Source organism: Pongo pygmaeus, chromosome 13, assembly GCF_028885625.2.
Source record: "Pongo pygmaeus isolate AG05252 chromosome 13, NHGRI_mPonPyg2-v2.0_pri, whole genome shotgun sequence".
In the NCBI taxonomy this organism is placed as follows: Eukaryota; Metazoa; Chordata; class Mammalia; order Primates; family Hominidae; genus Pongo; species Pongo pygmaeus.
In genome coordinates this window covers 116,602,195-116,620,855 of record NC_072386.2, presented here as the reverse complement: position 1 = coordinate 116,620,855, position 18,661 = coordinate 116,602,195, and the positions used below count along the sequence as shown (strand labels likewise).

General features: G+C 38.4%; 1 protein-coding gene across 6 annotated transcripts in view; it reads right to left on the bottom strand.

The window, feature by feature from the left end:
• PBX3 (PBX homeobox 3) overlaps window positions 1-18,661 on the bottom strand; it is a 222,793-nt gene that overhangs the window by 21,047 nt on the left and 183,085 nt on the right. For all 6 annotated transcript variants that reach the window (XM_054500706.2, XM_063649934.1, XM_063649931.1 and 3 more), the window contains 2 exons: window positions 16,747-16,937; window positions 10,719-10,854 (listed from right to left, as the gene is read on the bottom strand). In XM_054500706.2, coding sequence (XP_054356681.1) covers window positions 10,719-10,854; window positions 16,747-16,937 — 327 coding nt within the window. The remainder of the gene's footprint in view (window positions 1-10,718; window positions 10,855-16,746; window positions 16,938-18,661) is intronic.

Below are 18,661 nucleotides of genomic sequence, written 5' to 3'. Positions count from 1 at the left end.
TCTGTTGTTTCTGCTGATTTCTGTACCAGAAACATTGTCATGTTGTCTTGTATATCTGTTTTTTTTCTCTGATTGTGTGCCCAGTTTTTTGTTTGTTTTTGTTTTTGTTTTGCTTTGTTTATAGAAACAACTTGAAGCCTGGGATGCTGCTATCTTTCTCCACAAAAAAATTTTGTATTTGATTTTTCCAAGCACCTATGAATAGCAGCAATCCAATGTCAAAGAATAAGGTATTCTAAGGCAGAATAGCAGATCTTCCATTAGGGTCTATTTCTGATGCACTTGCTGCTAAGATGTAGCCCTAGCAGTTTAAGTCCTAACCCAAAGCCAAGGGAAAGAGGCAGCATCCCTTAGCAGGTTCACACCTTTTTACCCCTGAAAAGTTGTCTAAGGCCCTGCTTAAATTCTCAGCCTCTTAGCTATTACCTTAGAATTGGCAATGGAATCAGGGAAATGTCATTTCCCCCAGCCTTATTTCCTTATTATCTGCAGGTTCCCTGGGCAACTTCATCCATTCCCAGGGCCTCAACTAGGAACTTAAGTGAATGACCTCCAAGCTGTATCTTTAACCTTGACCTTTCTTCTGAGTTATATTTCCAAACTGAACATTTCCCAACAGATGCTGAAGGCAATGCGAACCTACCATAACTGCTGCCAAGCTTTAATGTCCCCTCCATCAAACCAGCTTTTCCTTATGTATTTCCTATATCAGTTAATAATATCACCATCTTCAATAAATGTCTATGTGCTGGACACACTGTGCTAGGCCTTAAGAATATAAGGGTGAATAAGATAGTAGTTCTGGCCAAAATCCAGTTTACCATCTCTCAGGGGAACAGCATTTAACAAATCATTATTTAGTTACAATCACGGGGAAAAGAAGTTATGAGAATATACAATGGAGGACAGGAACTAGAGGTATCAAGGAAAGCCTTCTTGAAGAGCTGACATTTGAAGTGAGCTTTGAAGGAGTAGAAATTAATAAGATGTCTGTTAAGTGTTTGGCAGGGGGCAGGGATAAACAATTCCAAGCAGGAGAAACTGCATAACAATAATTACTATTATATCTTCACTTACTCTGTGATAGGCACTCTGCTAGGTGCTTTACACATGCTTTATCTTACTGAAACGCCCATAACCCTAGGAAGTACATGCTATTTTTTTTTTCTTTTTGAGACAGAGCCTCACTCTTCTGCCCAGGCTGGAGTGCAGTGGCATAATCTCGGCTCATTGCAAACTCCACCTCCTGGATTCAAGTGATTCTCCTGCCTTAGCCTCCTGAGTAGCTAGAACTACAGGCATGCGCCACCATGCCCAGCTAATATTTTGTATTTTTAGTAGAGACGGGGTTTCACCATGTTGGCCAGGCTGGTATTGAACTCCTGACCTCAAGCAATCCGCCCACCTCAGCCTCCCAAAGTGCTGGGATTACAGGTGTAAGCCACCATGCCTGGCCAGTACATGCTATTTTTATCCCAACTACACACTTGAGAAAAGGAGTCACAGTGAGGTAAAATGACTTGCCCAAGGTCACTGAGCTAGTAAATTGGGGAGGAGCTGGGGTTTTAGTTCAGGCTTGTTTGAGTCTTCACAGTCTGTAGCCTTAAGTCTTATAATAAAATCCCCCACCCCCCACATAATAACACAGGCTCCAGACTTATTAAACTGTTTTCCTAACATATCTGTTTTTTGCTTCTGAGTTTCCTCTGCTTAGTATATCCTTTCTCCCAAAGTCTTATTCATCCTTCTCCAGGTTCTACACATCATCTTCTCTAGAAGGTCTTTCCTGATCCTCTCAATAGAAACTAAACCCCTCTTTGTACTATATTCCGCACATGGCATCCATTTGTGCCTGTGTGCTTCCTCAGGTAACTTTTATATTCTGTCAGTAACACTTCTGTTTCCCCCAACAAATTCAATATTTCTTGGGGAGAAGAACCCTATCTTACTGACCTTTCTTTGCCACAGTGCCAGGCATAGTGCCTGACATATAGTAGGCACTAAGTACCTACTGAACAAATTAGGAAAATAGCCAAAAATCCTGGTAAGTACCTTTGACTAGATCAAATTAACTTATTTAAACTGTAGTTTCTACTCTCAAAACTCACACTTATTTTAGAAAAATGTGTTCGACAGAAGAATTGGGAGAGAAGGAGAGAAATCAAGAGAAGAAACAAGGAAAGCCCAAGAGCATCTCTGGAGAAGGTTTCTGGATGCAAACATCACAGAATCAACAGAAGTGGGAAGCCAGGAGTCTTGAGCATGGAGCCTGTTCTGACCAGATGTCTTCACCCTTTGGACTACATTGTCTATCTTCTGTTCGCTCCTCCCTATCCGCTCTCTACCCTGTCATGGGCCCCAGGAGGCTACCCTGGGTGCCCTCAGGCTTCTGGCCAATAGTAGGCACTGGCAGCAGATGGGAAGGGAGAAGAGTGAGGTCAGTATTTGTTCCCCTGACTCCTGCACTATAAGGCTGTCTTTTCTCAGGTCTCAGTCACTGGCCTTCTCCACATACCTCCTCTGTCTTGAGATCTACTGACCCTTCCCTCATCTCTTCAGGCCAAATGGGTAACAGAACCAATCACCAGTATTATCCTTTGTGGTTTCCCTACACTCTGCCCACACTATTGTAAACAGTCACTTGCTCAGTGACCTTGAGCAAGTCATTTTACCTCACTTATAAAGTGTCCTCCAATTATTCCAGTTTGAGTGTGACATCTGTTTTCTGCTGGGACCCTGGCTTATATATTGGCCTATTAGCCTCAAATGCCTCATGGAAGCAAGGCAGCGGAAAGGTTAGACACAGTGCTGAGAATAGCATGAGAAGAACTGATAAGAATACTCAATTGGAAGGAAAAAGAGAAGGAATAGGCACAAGAAGGCAAAGGGGACAAAAATGGAGGAACCACAATTCTGATTATGACTTTTTCCAGGTATAGGGAAACTCAAAAACCCTAAATCTAAGCTGGAAATTCTCTCTCTCTCTCTTTTTTTTTTTTTTTTTTTTAAGACAGTCTCACTCTGTAGCCCAAGCTGGAGTGCAGTGGCATGATCTTGGCTCACTGCAACCTCCGCCTCCAGGCTCAAGAGTGATTCTCGTCCCTCAGCCTCCCGAGTAGCTGGGACTACAGGCGTGTGCCACCACGCCTGGCTAATTTTTTGTATTTTAGTAGAGACGAGGTTGCCCGGGTAGTCTTGAACTCCTGAGCTGAGGCGATCCACCGTCCTCAGCCTCCCAAAGTGCTGGGATTAAAGGTGTGAGCCACTGTGCCCACCTTGAAAATTGTCTCTTTATCCTTGTTTGGGTATCGTATCAACTGAGTGTTAGAGATTTCCTCAAAATAGTCAATTCTAAAATAAATATAATACCTGACATCACTGGAGCAAGCTTTAAGCACCACACTAATCATGGTGGTGACTGTTTGTAGAGAACAACAACAACAGCAACAAAAAAATCAGAAGCTTCCCTGTTTTCTTTAAATCTTGCAGATATGCCTCATCTGTACTTGGTGCTATAGCATCCTCAAAGCTCCCATTTTTTACAACCTGCTCTTTTATTCTCTGCACACTGTTTAATGATGTCCCACCTCCACTGGGATACACAATCAGAGCTTTTAGAACAGAGGGTCTGTAGCCTTCTTTTAAGACATGTGAAAGAACCGTTTTAACAAAATAGCTGCCTTTTCCTTCAACTTGTTTCTGGTTTACCAATTGCATACTTGCAGTAGAAATCTACTTCTGCCTTCTGTCTACTGCCAAAGCAACTGAAAAGGCCTTTATGTATAGCTGAAAAAAGTACCGTAATTTGATAGTCATCTTCTTTTTTCCTGTTCTAATTATTATTTTAACGGGCTTCTTCTTATTTTAATAGTTTTTTTAATAAGGAAATCTTACTTACAAATTTTAATTAGCTTACTGAATATTCACTGCTTTGGAATAAGTAGTTTAATGAGTAAAGAGACCTCAGACTACTAACTAGCCTAGAGTCTCTAAAGTAGCTTAGCGGGAAAATGATGCAGCCCTAGTGATATAAGCCAAGGTCTGTGCCTCACAAACCAGTACTCTGCAGCCTGGGCCCTGGGGATGAATGAATCACACTGCCTCTTGCAAGAAAAAAAGTAAGACTTCAGTTTCTCCCCTTTTATTAAGAATATCTGTGTAAAAATCCCCAAGTCCCCTACTCACTAAGGCTTGTGACCCTTGCCAAATCACTTAACTTCTCTGAACTTCAGTTTCCTCATCTGTATGAGTTAGATTGTGATGTTATTTACATTAGACTATTATAAAAGCAGGTCTTATTTGCCACTTTAAGAGCTCTAAAATATGTTGAATGAATAAATACCATTTCTGGTTCTCATTTTTGTTTTTAAATCAATACTTTCTTTACAGTATATTTCAATTACAGTAGAAATGAAGAGTAAGTTAACATTTTTCATTCTAAAAACACCTAGGAGAGAAAATACAGCCAGTTACTCAAATTCAAAATTGGAATTAGGAGAACAATAAGTTTTTTATGGCTTAGTAACTTGAATAATCAATGTAAATTAGCTCTATTCCAAAAAGTAAAAGTATATTAATATCTGCTCTACTAATTAAGAGTAAGTGACAATTTAAGTATGATTCTCAGTGCATATAACATGTGAAATAGTTTCTTCTTTTGTCAATTTTCAGGGTGTTAGGTAAAAGGGAAACTCCCTTTTGCTTACTTAATCAAAGCAAGTCAAGAAATCAGAAATTTCAAATTCTGGTTTAGCAAATCTCTTTCTCACACATCCTACATCCAACCTATCAGGAAACCCTGCACCTTCACAATTTATCCAGAACCCAGTCACATCTCATCATTTCTATCACAAATACTCACTTGAGTGGACACTCAAGTGTACCCCAACTGATATCTCTGCTTTCCCTTGCCTCCCAGGGTCTAATATCAGTACAGCTGTCATGGTGATCCTATGAAACTTAAGTCAGATCCATGTCACTCCTCAGTTTCCCATCTCACAGTGAAAGCCCAGGTCATCACCATGGCCTAGAAGGCCCATGAACCATTTATTTGGTCCCCAGCATCTTTAACTTCATCTCCTACTACTTGCTCCCTTGCTCAGGGCACTTCTACCTCAGGGCCTCCGTACTTGCTGTTCCCTCTGCTAGAATGTTCCTCACTGATTATCCACATGACTTGTCCTTCATCTCCTTCTATCTAACCAAAAGATACTTCCTCAGGAGGGGCTTTCTTTACCACCCTATTAAAAATTGCATCCTCTAACCCCTTCCTTCCTTCATTTGTCAAGAGCAACTATCACTTTGTAACTGACTGTCTTATTTACTTATCTGTATACTCCCACAAAAATGTAAGTTCCATGAGGGCAGGCTTGTTTTTGTTAGTAAGTAAACTTTTTAGTCAAATAAAAATATACAAAAAAGGGCCACACATCATAAGTATAGAGTTCAATGAATTTTCATAAAGTGAACATACCCATGGAACTACCACTTAGATCAAGAAATGTTTCTTCCTCCTTCCAATCACCATTCCCCCAAAGATAACTATTAATCTGATTTCTAACCCCCAAGGTTAATTTCACTTGTTTTTCTATTTTTTATGAATGAAATCAAGTTTGTTTTCCCATTTTTTGTAAATGAAATCAAGCGCTTCTTTTACTTCGCATTATGTAGTTACATATAGTTATAGTTCATTCATTCTCATTGTTATATAACATTCCAAATATACATAAATATACCACACTGGTTTACCTATTTTCCTATTGATGGACGTTTGCATTGTTTCTAGTTTTGGCTATTATGAGTATTGTTACTAAGGATATTCCTATACATATCTTTTGGTGAGTATGTGTACACATTTCTATCAGGTAGGACACGGGTCTGTCTGGTTAAGTTCACTGATGTCTCTTTCATCCCTAGCACAGTATTTGGCACATAATCAGCATTATTCAATAAATATTTGTTAAATGAATGGAAACAGTCTTTTTAAATTCTGTTATTTAGATTTAATAACTGACATGAGACTTCCTTGCCTTATATATGCAGGTTTGTAATGCATAATAATTAAATTAATCTCTGTAAACCTGCCACTAAAATTAAGAAAGACTATTAGTAACACTGAAACTCCTTGATTGTTCCTTCTTGATCCCATCTCATTGGATTCTTTTTTTTTTTGAGATGGAGTTTTGCTCTTGTTGCCCAGGCTGGAGTGCAATGGCACGATCTCGGCTCACCCCACAACTTCCACCTCCTGGATTCAAGCGATTCTCCTGCCTCAGCCTCCTGAATAGGTGGGATTACATGCATGCGCTACCACACCCGGCTACTTTTTGTATTTTTAGTAGAGACGGGGTTTCTCCATGTTGGTCAGGCTGATCTCAAACTCCTGGCCTCCCAAAGTGCTGGGATTACAGGCGTGAGCCACCACACCCGGCCCGTTTTTAATTTTATCATTGCCTTTCTTTCCTTTATGTTTAACCATATATATGTCTCCCCTGGCAATATGCTGTTTAGCTTGCTTGGTTTTAAACTTCCTAAAAATGTTATGTTACATGTATTCTCCAATTTACATTTTTCACTCAACATGAATTGATATATGTAGATCATTCTTTTTCCATTACTGAATAGTGCTCCATTGTGGGATTATAACACAGCGTATTTACCCATTTCTTCAGTCCGTGGACAAATGGTTTGTTTCAAATTTTTTGCCATTTCAAACAATGTTACTATGAATGTCCTTACCAGTGTTTCCTGAAATACAGACAAGAGGTATTCTAGAAATTGTGGGTTGAATGGTATATGCATGTTCAAATTTACAAAATAATGTCAGAAGTTTTCCAAAGTGGCTATATCAATTTACATCCCTACTACCAATATAAGGGCTCCTACTGCTACACATTCTTGGTAGCAGAATGTGCCAATCTAGGAAATGTAAGTTATTCTACTGCAATTTTTAAATCATATTTTTGATTCCTAATAAGAATGAGGATCTTTTCATACAATTGACCATTTCTATTTTTTCTTCCATGAAATCTTTGTTTGACTCTCTTGCCTATTTTTGAAATAGGTTATTTGTCTTTTCTTATTAATTTATAAGAGTTCCCTATATATTTTGGATTTTAATCCTCTGTTGCTTATACACTTGTAAATATCTTCTTGCAGTGTGTGGACTGTTTCTACAGTTTAGAAAATATTTTATTTGAAAATAATTTCAAATGTGAAAAAAGCTGCAACAATAAAAATAGCATAAAGAATATTTGTATATGCCCCTCCCCTATTATTAACATTTTTCCCCATTTGTTTTATCTTTGTGGGCACTCATGCTCTGTGTGTATGTATGTGTGTTTATATACACACATATACATGCAAACACACATTTTTTTTTTTTTCCTGAACATTTGAGGCTAAGTTATACACATCATGGTCCTTTACCCGTAAGTCAGTCAGTGTGTATTTCCTAAGTCTAGAGAGATTCTCTCACATAACCATAGTACAATTATCAATTACAATTGATTTCAGTAAATTTAACCCAACAATATCTTTTATGGTATGGTTTTCCCTTAGTACAGAATCCAATCTAGGGTAAAGTATTGCAATTACTTGTCATATCTCTTTAGCTTCTTTTAATCTAGAACATTTCCCTGGCCTTTCTTGGACATTTTTAAAGAATAATGCTCCCTCTCCACTTTTGTCCTCAATAGAACATTCCTCATTTGGGATTTGGCTGGTGTTGTCTTGTGATTAGACTCAGGTTATGTTCTTGGATGAAATACTACACCCAATGTCCATCTGCTCCTCCTTGGTGGTGTTGATTCCAATCACTTGGTCAAGTTTTTGTTCCATTTCTCCACTCTGCTATTACTTTTTTTAAAATCTCTTGTAACTTTAAATGGTCTATGGAGAGACATTTTAAGACCATGTTCTTCATCTAAATTTTCCTCTAGATTTAATATCTATTGATAATTATATCTGATCCAATCTTTACTGAATAGTTGTATCATGTTGATGTTTTCAGTCTTTATTAAGTACTTTGATAAACAAAAGTCCTACCATTGAATCTATCAGTCTTTTGTTCCTTACACATTTTATGTCCTGTTTAAGGAATTCTAGCCTGCCCTCACAGCACTAAAGATAGATTGCCTTACATTTCTTCTGAAGTTTCCCTATTATTATAAGCAGTTGCAGTAAATAATTAATCACAGTTTCATATATTCTAAATCTAGTAAAAATAGTGTTATTCCAGTTGCCTGTTTTCAGGGGGCTTCAATATTTTTAAAGTTGGTTTTCTCTACGAACAATTTCTGGATTCTAAATTTAATTGTATTTCAGTATGATTTACATTTTAAACAATATTTTTTCTCTTTTGAAAGTAGTTAGCCAGGTGCCGTGGTTCATGCCTGTAATCCCAGCACTTTGGGAGGCTGGGGCTGGAGGATCACTTGAGGCCAGGAGTTCGAGACCAGCTTGGACAACAAGGTGAAACCCTGTCTGTACAAAAAATTAAAAAATTAGCTGGGTGTGGTGGCGTGCCTGTAGTCCTAGTTACTCAGGAGGCTGAGGCAGGAGGATTGCTTGAGCCCAGGAGTTCAAAGTTACAGTGAGCTGTGATAACATACCCCTGCACTCCAGCCTGTGTGACAAAGCGAGACCCTGTCTTAAAAAAAGCAAAAGCAAAAGCAGTTGACCTGTCAGGCCTGGAACAGAAATTCTTTGCTTTCACTTTTTAAAAACTTAAACAAAAGGCCATTAATTTATAAGCATAACTTATTTCTGAAATTCTGTGTTTGAAAGGCTGACCTGGAAGAAACAAGGTCAGAAAGTTTGCTTTTTAGACAGAGTAATAGAGCTATATCTATATTATTTCTACCTCTGTACCTTTTCCTCAGCAACTGCTAAAAAAAATTCAAAACATAATAAAGCTATTTTTCCATAGAAAACAAGTGAAATAAATTTAATAATTAACTGTTTTTAAAAAAACACACTGGTAAGTGGGTTCCTAGCCTATTTCAGAAGTTAAAAACTCCCCAGTTCAGAACAGCCAGAAGGAAACCTTTTTATCACTTACTCCACAAGTGTGTATTGAGCACACTCTACACTACACACAGTGTGAAGTACTACAGCTAATGAAAACTCCAGATTCTATTGTTTTTGAAATAGATGATATTAATCTGTGTTATTCTCTAATGGTGCATATATTATAGAAGTGTTTTTAAAAAAAGAGTGGAAGCAAGAAAATGCCTTAAACTCATCCACAAACATTCAAATTCTAAGTCAGAGAGTGGTTGTGAGAACAGGAAAACCAGACATGGCATCATCATCTGGTGTTCGGCAGGAACCTAATCCTTTCACTAATGTTCAGGGAAAAGGAACTCACCATAAAATCCTACTTGAAACGATTTTTCTTTTAATTTTGTCTTCTCTGGCTAACCCAGCATATCATATTATTCCTCCATATTTCATACGGAAGTGAGTAACCCAGTTAGTAATGTTTTATATAATATGTCTATGTAAGCTGGTAATCCAAATCAATTATATTCCATTTCTAACTGCATAAAAAGAAATCAAGATATACCATTTCATAAGAGAAATGACAATAAACCTTGAATGAAACCTTAGTTATGAATCAAAGTTTGCTCTTGAGTTTCTACAGAAAATAATGCCAAAAGAGGAGCTGGAAATCATCTTACACCCAGGCCCTATTCCCTTAAATAACAATGACTTCATACACTGATATGAGACCCTCATTGGAACTTGAAATGGATCTTTAGTATCTTGAACTTTATCTACAGCACGAGTATTTATTTAGAAACTACTTTTAAAAATGGTTTCATGTGACCCCTAGTGAACACTGAAATTTTTGACAAGAGTCAGCTTTTCCTTAAGTTTCACTACAAAAACTGGTTGGTAAACTACTGCTTTTGCATGCTATAAAGAAATGCTCTTCAAATGTCAATCTATTAAAATAATATGAACATTTAAATAAAATTGTATTTTAGAGGTAATGCTAATATGATATATTTATGTTCTAAAGAGGTATACTTGTTTGTTAATTTATTTGTTTCCAATCCTCAGTCCAAATACCAGTCTATTTGACTAAAACTAAATGTATTTTTGTTAGAAGATGACGACAACTAACTTCAGGGTCAGAAATTATTACAAATAACCATCTTTTTTAAAACCCCAAAACCAGAAACCCTGAAAGCATGAATTTAATTTTTGTGTTTAATGGGTAATAAGGAAGCAAAGAAATCCTTGGGACTCAAACACTGTAGTATGTTACCAAGAAAGGGCCTGGTGAATTCCTCAAAGCTTTCACCAAAGAGTTATATTAAATTTCCTTTTGGCAACAAATAAATTGGTTTCTTGGTGGTAGAAGCTTAGGTCAGTCATCTAAATCAGGGAAACCAGCAATACATGTCATTTACTGGAGAGTCACTTAAGTGTAAACTGCGTCTCTCCCCATGGCATGTTTATGTCCTCTCTAGAGAAGATTTACACTGGGGAATGGGGGTGGTGGTGGTCTTGATTCCTCACCACTTACAGTCTTTAAAAATTATCTAAGGTTTAAAATCTTGCCTAACACTGTGGAAATATCTACATTTTCCTTATATCTTTTTTGATGATAGAACATTTGGATATGAAATTTGATAATAATGCCCTGAGGAAGGAATGGGATTCCTGTCTCCACAGGGAACAAGACAGACCCATGGGTCCTTTCTCACCTGTGACACTGTGATGCTGCATTTCTTGGCCAGCTCCTCTTTGGCTTCTTCACTGGGGTAGGGGTTGCTGAGGTGTGAGTAAAAATATTCATTCAAGATTTCTGTGGCCTGTTTACTGAAGTTACGCCTTTTCCGTCTATGACAAGAGTGAAAGAAAATAATTGCAGTTACAATCAGCATTAACCTAAGAAGGATGGGTTAATTAGGATGATACCAAAAAAGTAGATTTCTCTTTTTAAACATCCTTAAGGTCTAATTTATTTTTGTGATATTATAAGTTATGTTCTAGACATCCTCCAAAGCATTATCCAACTCCTTTTAAGATGTAGGATCACTGAGAAAAATACCAGACTATGAAGCACAATTAATTGTGCTTCATTCTTTGAAGACCTAATATTTTAGATATTCAATGAAGATCCAGTGAAAACAAACAAGGTCTATCAGAGAGCTTACAGGGAAGAGGACTGGGCAGAGGAAGAGTTCTGAAACAGAAATATCTTGTCTAAAGGGTTAGAGCAGGTTGGGGCACTGTAAAAGACAGGGAATGTGTGAGATGAATCTAGAAGGATGGGCAGGAGGCAGATTATAGAAGCTCAGTGGAGCTGTAAGAATTTTTGGATTTTATGCTGAGTGCAATAGGAAACTATTAAAGGTTTTAAGTTTCATGTTTTTAAAAGATCATTCTGACTGCTGAGAATAGGTGGAGAAGGGCATGAAAGGAACTGCAAAGCCCATTTTAGATGATTGCACTGGTCAAAATGAAGATGATAGTAACTTGGCACAAGGTGAGAGCAATGAAAATAAGATTCAAGATCTACTTGAAAGGCAAAAGCAATAGGACCTGATGATGTATTGAATGGGAGCAGTGAGTGAGGGAGATAGAGAAGGAAGTTTAGGAAAAAAAAATACATCGGAAAGGATTTCTAGGTTTTTCTGCTTAAGCAACTTCATGGACTGAGGTATGATTTCCTTCACTAGGCAAAGAGGAGAGAACAAAAATTTTTCTTTTGTTTTTGTTGGGAAGGGGTAACAGACTTTCAAAAGATCAAGCATTTATTAACAACATATTTCAAGTAGCAAAGATGTCATTTATATTTGGGTTTTCTTATTAAGATTTTAAAGAATTCCAGCCTGAAAATTATCATTTGTCAGAATTCACTTTCAATTAAGTACTCTAGTAATTAGAAAATACCTTCCCCAGATAATTTTCTCAATACTTTTTTCCAAATAATCTTAATTCTTCTCAATTGTGATATCCCACAGTCAGAAAACACAGAGTCAGTAGGCTGTTGTATAGGTATGCACTCTATGAGATTCTTCTAGTCAAAATGGTGTCACTCACATGGCAGGTTAAGTATGTGATCTACATTTCAACATTAAAGGAGAGTCAAGGGAGCAAGAAATCTAGGTCTGATCAAAACAACTCAGGTTTTAGTCCTGAAATGTCTTAATTTCAATAATTTTAGGAGGGTTAAACTATTGTTTTCTAGAGGATGAAGATGAGATTCAAGATCTATTTGGGGATTAAAATCAACAGGATTTGATGATGAACTGGATGGGAAGGTGGTAAGGGAAGACAGGGAAGGAATGGAATGAAGACAAATACACCAAAAAGAAGAACAGTTAGCATTTTTGCAGGAGTCATGTGTTGCTTGAAAAGAAAGACAAGGTCCCGAGGTGAGAGCACATTGAAGAGGTACACTCTGATGAGTAAGTGCATGGGTCAGGACTAGACTAGATACTGAAAATGTCAAATTTATGGGCATTATCTGGCCCATAGACATTATTTGTTGAGACCGCACAGTAATTACCTGCTCATAAAAATCTAGGTTTCTGACTTCTTATGAAAAATTGGGATGCCAACCATACTGGGCCCACGTTCTCAGAAGGCAGCTCTAGGCTAAAGCTGAGTGATAGCTGCCCCCTTAGATATGCATCTGCCTGCTCCAACCCTCCTTGTCCCTCCCTGTATCCCTGATCCAGCCACTCCACTCAATTCCACTATATGTAAGCATGTGAGTCTGTGACTCCTAGTATAAAACATGAGCCCAGGAGCAAGGCCCAGGGCAGATGGGAATAGATGACACAAGTGCATTTCTTTGGGAAACAGGGACGCGTGAAAGGAGGATCAAAAAGAAATACATCTAGAAAAGCAAAGAGAAGTTTGGCTCACATCACTTTTGCCCAGGGGTGGTTTTTAACAAACATCAAAACACCTCAGAGAACAAACAGAATAGCTCACCGGACATTCTGGCTGTGTCCAAGCTACAGCACTTCTACAGGAAGAGGAGACAGACCTACACAAATTTATTCTTAAATGTTTTGCATTGGTGCATGCTTCGTCGTCTTGTCCAATTATGAAGCAAACATGAGCATGGGAAGTCAGAGTGAGCAAGGGAATCATATATCTGACTGAGCATGTTTGCCTAGAGCAGAGCCCCTTGCCTTTTCAGTGCAGAGGGCTTGCTGGGAGGCACTACAAGAATAGATGGAACCAAAGCTCAGTATTTGCATTCACTTGAAGGCACAGGAGAGAACTTGGTCTTATACGTTATTTATTTTTTAGAAAACATCCTGTAGAAAATGCCCATTAAGCATTTCCCCTCAGTTTCACTCCCCCAGGGTTCACCACACTCTAAATGGCTATGCCTCAGGCCAGCATGCAGTGGCACACCAGTCCAGGCCTGTGTTCCATCAGCATCACAACATTACTAACAGCAATCTCTATGGGAGAAGAGACTCTGCTCCAAGCTCTGCCACTCTCTCATTCTGGCCCTGCTCACTTTAGGCTGTTAATATACTTTCTCTTCATGGAAGAAAAATATATCATTTAGGTGTATACATTATGAATGCAGTTATTTAAAAAATAAGCATGCATGTTGACAAGAATGGGAAAGTATCAGCAGAAATAAGGATAGCAATTATGTTAGAAAATATTTCTTTCTATCAGACATGTTTTACTATCTTTGTTACATAATGCTTTTTATTAAAATGCTCGAATTTGGCAAATAATTTTAAAATGTTTTTTGTCTTCTGATGCTACCTCTCTAACCCTGACTTGAGCTGTTACAAAGTATTAAGTGGAATTATTCATTCATCTGGCCAATCAATAAATTATTTTTGGTAGCCTCTAACATGTAAGTCATTTGCTAGAATTGTGGGGAATGCAAATGTGTAAGTCTTGGCTGCTGCTTTCAATGACACTGTGGCTTACTAAGGGAGAGAAGAAATGTTCATGAAAAACTACAAGAAAAGGGAGCCTACATGACGTTCGGTCTGAATAGTTGTGTAAACATAGTATAAGTGTTCAAGGGAAGGAAGGGCTAGTCCAGTGGGGTGATTAAGGTGGATTTTCTGAAAAGTGAGCATTTAGACCAGACCCGGAACGATGAGCAAGATCTTAGTAGATCCAACAAGTACAAGCACTGGTCCCATGCCGGGCTGCATTCCAGATACCCTCACAGATGATGACTCATTCCTGGTAACCAGCTTAGAGAGACAGTTTGTTGTGGGAGCCAGGGAAGTAAGTGATTAGACTTAGGAAAAGAAGGAATTCTAAGCAGTAGAAACATAATTCCACGAAGCATTTCATTTTTGGAAGAAACACAGGAAAGAGCAATTCAGTGATATATAAATAAGAACACTGAAAATGTTCAAACTCTGATCTAATAATTCCATTTCTAAGAATTGATCCTTAGGAAATAATCCTAAAGACCAAAAAGGTTCAATCAATGAAGATTTTCATTAAAATGTTAGTTTGAATAAAAATCTATCTAAAATAGTACCCTCTCCATTTTCTCTCCCCTTGACTTGCTTTATTTTTCTGCATACCACTTATCACCCTATTATATTTCATTACATTATTAAATAGAGTGTTATGGTATATTTGTTCAGCTGTTTACTGTCTGTTTCCTCAAGTAGAATATAAGCTCAATTGGGGCAAGCATATTAACCTGTCTTGCTTACCAATATATCCTCAGTACCAATAAATATTTGTGGAAGGAAGGAAGAAAGGAAGAAATTATATGAAAATTAATAGTTGGCTGGGCTTGGTGGCTCCTGCCTATAATCCCAGCACTTTGGGAGGCAGGATAGCTTGAGTTCAGGAGTTCCAGACCAGGCTGGGCAATATGGTGAAACACCATCTCTACAAAAAATACAAAAATTATCTGAGCATGGCGGCAAATGCCTCCCAGCTACTCGGGAGGCAGAAGCAGGAAGATCACTTGAGCTTGGGAGGTCGAGGCTGCAGTGAGCCATGATAGCATCATTTACTGCACTCCAGCCTGGGTGACAGAATGAGACCTTCTCTCAAAAAAAAAGAAAAAGAAAAATTAATGGAGACAAATTAAATGCTCAAAAATAAGGGAATGCTAAGGACATTATTTATTTTATATCCATTTGGTAACTTCAGTTGTTAAAATGCTATTTATAATTAGAGCTTATACTACATGAAAATGTTTATGTATTCATGGTAAATTTTTTAAAAAGCAGACCAAACTATGCATATTGACCCATCACAGAAATATTTCTTTTAAAAAGCCCCCAAACAAACAAAAAGAGAGAGAATATTGTAAAACATTTATAGTGATTTTTACTTTAGGTAATAAAAATGAGGTTAACTTTTATCCTTCATCCTTTTATTCCATATATTTTCCAAACTTTCCATAGTGAGCTTGGCATTTTTTAAATAGAAAAAAGAATAATAAAATCTTCACAACAACAAAGAAGTAATGCAGACACGGACAGGCCTTAAATGTCAGGTTAAGGAGTGTATATGTGAAGTATGCATATATCCAGCATTGGAAAGCTACCGTGGTTTTCAAGCAAAGTCATCATGGTAGCACGGTGATGTTATCATGGTAGCACGGTGGTGTTATCATGGTAGCACGGTGATGTTATCATGGTAGCACGGTGATGTTATCATGGTAGCACGGTGATGTTATCATGGTAGCACGGTGATGTTATCATGGTAGCACGGTGATGTTATCATGGTAGCACGGTGATGTTATCATGGTAGCACGGTGATGTTATCATGGTAGCACGGTGGTGTTATAGAAACAGACAAGGGATACGGAGGAGGGCTGGAGGGCAGTGGGGCTGGAAACAGGGAGACTAGTGGGTACTGTGCTAGCCCATGTACAAGAGGATGGGCAGGAACTGAGACAAAAATAAAGAGCTAAAATGAAAAGCACTGAAAATGCTCCACACACTTTGTTTTCCAGTTGAGAAGCTATCTTAGTTATTTCCTTTAATATTGTGAGATTTGGATGATAATTATCACCTCTGTCAGACTCCATGGGAGAAGAAAGAAAAACAAAATAGAAACTCTTTTCCAAAGCTGCAGATTGATCATAAGCTTTAGCAATACCCCAAAAGGCATCCCTACAGAGGCAGCGTACACTGGACGTTGACAATTCTGTTCTGTCACTCAGTAGGTCACCACAGACAATTTATTACCATATACAATATATTACCTAACTCCTGTGAAACTTGGGGAAAGCTTCAGATAAAGGGAAATTTTCATCCTTACAGGAAAAATGATAGGCTTTCTTTCTTGATTTGGAAATACAGATTCTGGAGTTTTGTGGTAACTGCTATTAACTGAAATGCCACTTCCTTCTTAGGAGTATCAATATCTCCAAGTATTTTCCCATACTATGCACAAGCAGTGTAACATTAAGAAATTCTTAGAAAATACTCCTTGTTAAAATAGTTATATGCAAAAACTATCCTTAAAAATACCTTTTAGCATCAGAATGGAAAGGCTACATATTCCTAAAGTCATTAGCAGAGACACTAATCCTATTAATTTCCTGAGTCACTAAACTGGCAGTTAACCCACATTACCATTCCCAGACAGGAAAGCTTGACAGCACAGGAACCATGAGTTGAATTACCTGTCCATTGTACAAAAGACTCATATGGCCAAAAGAATCTAAGACCAACTGGTCAGTTTTACAGAAAATAATATACAAGGAGTGAAAGACAGGGGAAAGCCATGCAACAGATTTATGGCTTCACATACCTGGCATCAAGGAACCTTGATCTTAAAATCATAACTGCTTCACAAGTGCTTTGTTTGAGCTGCATCTGAATGGAACTAAATTTTCGATGGATGATGCCCACCATTCTTTCAATCTCTTTTGGAGAAATGGGACGTGTTCTACTCTGTTCTCGGAGAAGGTTCATCACATGTGTAGTAAATTCATTACATGCCTGCAGTGGGGAAAAAAAAAATCACTCCTTTGGAAACTGATATTTTATACTATCACACGAAGACATTCACTCATCTGAATTTACACCTCATTTGCAATCACCAATAGCATTATACAGTGTGTAGGGTAAAATGAAAACTAAGACACTTGTAAAACGCTAGTAGTAGTAGTTAAAGCAGCAAGAATTCTGAAACTGTGCGTGGTCAGACGTGCAAGGGAGACAGCATTCAATTACTCTTCCCACCCACCCCTGTCCAGTTCCAAAATGATGTTTTCCCATCCGAGGATGCTCCCTACCAATTCCAATATACAAGTAAAAATATATGTTAATTGGTAATACTAAGTACCACCTATTTTCTCTGGAGTTTTACATTTAATCAACAAATGCTTACTGAACAACTACAAAGTTCAAACTCTTGCCAGTGCTGTAAGGAACACAGAAATGAGCAAGATGCAGGCCTGGCCTTTGGTGAGAAAAAATACATAAAAAACTAATTCAGTGCAAAGACTAACAGGAAGATATTAACTTCCAAGGAAGGAATATTCTCATCTGTAGGCTTCATGGATTGAGCTTTAAAGAATAGGTAGCATCTTTGAAAGGTGGATAAAGATGGAAGTCAGGAGGAATTCCAGGTACTAGAAATAACAGTATGTTGCAAGTTCAGAGAATGGCAAATAGGAATACAGATAATATGTAAAGAAGCAAAAGGATTCAGGTTTGAATTAGCACATAAAGGGCCTTGCATGCCAAGCATTCCAGTGACCTATAATAATTTAGCTGTAGTGCAGGCCTTTAGTGGATATAAGCCATCTCTGTAAAGCAGCTTAACTCTTCAAGGGATGTCCAACAGAAAATAAGGATCAGATTTGGGTCTCAAACTTTTTAGTTAACAATCCTCAGGCTGGGCACGGTGGCTCATGCCCATAATCCCAGCAGCATGTTGGGAGGCCGAGGAGGGCGGATCACGAGGTCAGGAAATCGAGACCATCCTGGCTAACACGGTGAAACCTCATCCCTACTAAAATACAAAAAATTAGCCCACCGTGGTGGTGGGCTTCTGTAGTCCCAGCTACTCGGGAGGCTGAGGCAGAAGAATGGCGTGAAGCCAGGAGATGGAGCTTGCAGTGAACCGAGATCACGCCACTGCACTCACTCCAGCCTGGGTGACAGAGAGAGATTCCAAGATTCTGTCTCAAAAAAACCAAACAAACAAAAAAAAAAACAATCCTCAGACATACACACACACACACACACACACACACACACACACACACACTTGTTTCCCCTAATATTCAGAGTCTCACTCTGTCACCCAGGCTGGAGTGCAGTGGTATGATCATAGTTCATTGAAGCCTCAAGCCCCTGGGCTCAAGCAATCCTCCCATCTCAGCGTCCCAAGTAGCTGTGACAACAGGCATGTGCCACCATACCCAGCTAATTTTTATGTATTTATTATTTATTTATTTTTTTTTGGTAGAGAAAGAGTCTCGCTCTGTCGCCCAGGATGAGTGCTGGAGTGCAGTAGTGTGATCTCGGCTCACTGCAGCCTCCGCCTCCCGAGTTCAAGCAATTCTCCTGCCTCAGCCTCCCGAGTAGCTGGGACTACAGGCACACACCGCCATGCCTGGCTAATTTCTTTTGTATTTTAATAGAGATGGGGTTTCACCATGTTGCCCAGGCTGATCTCAAACTCCTGAGTTCAGACAATCCACCCGCCTCAGCCT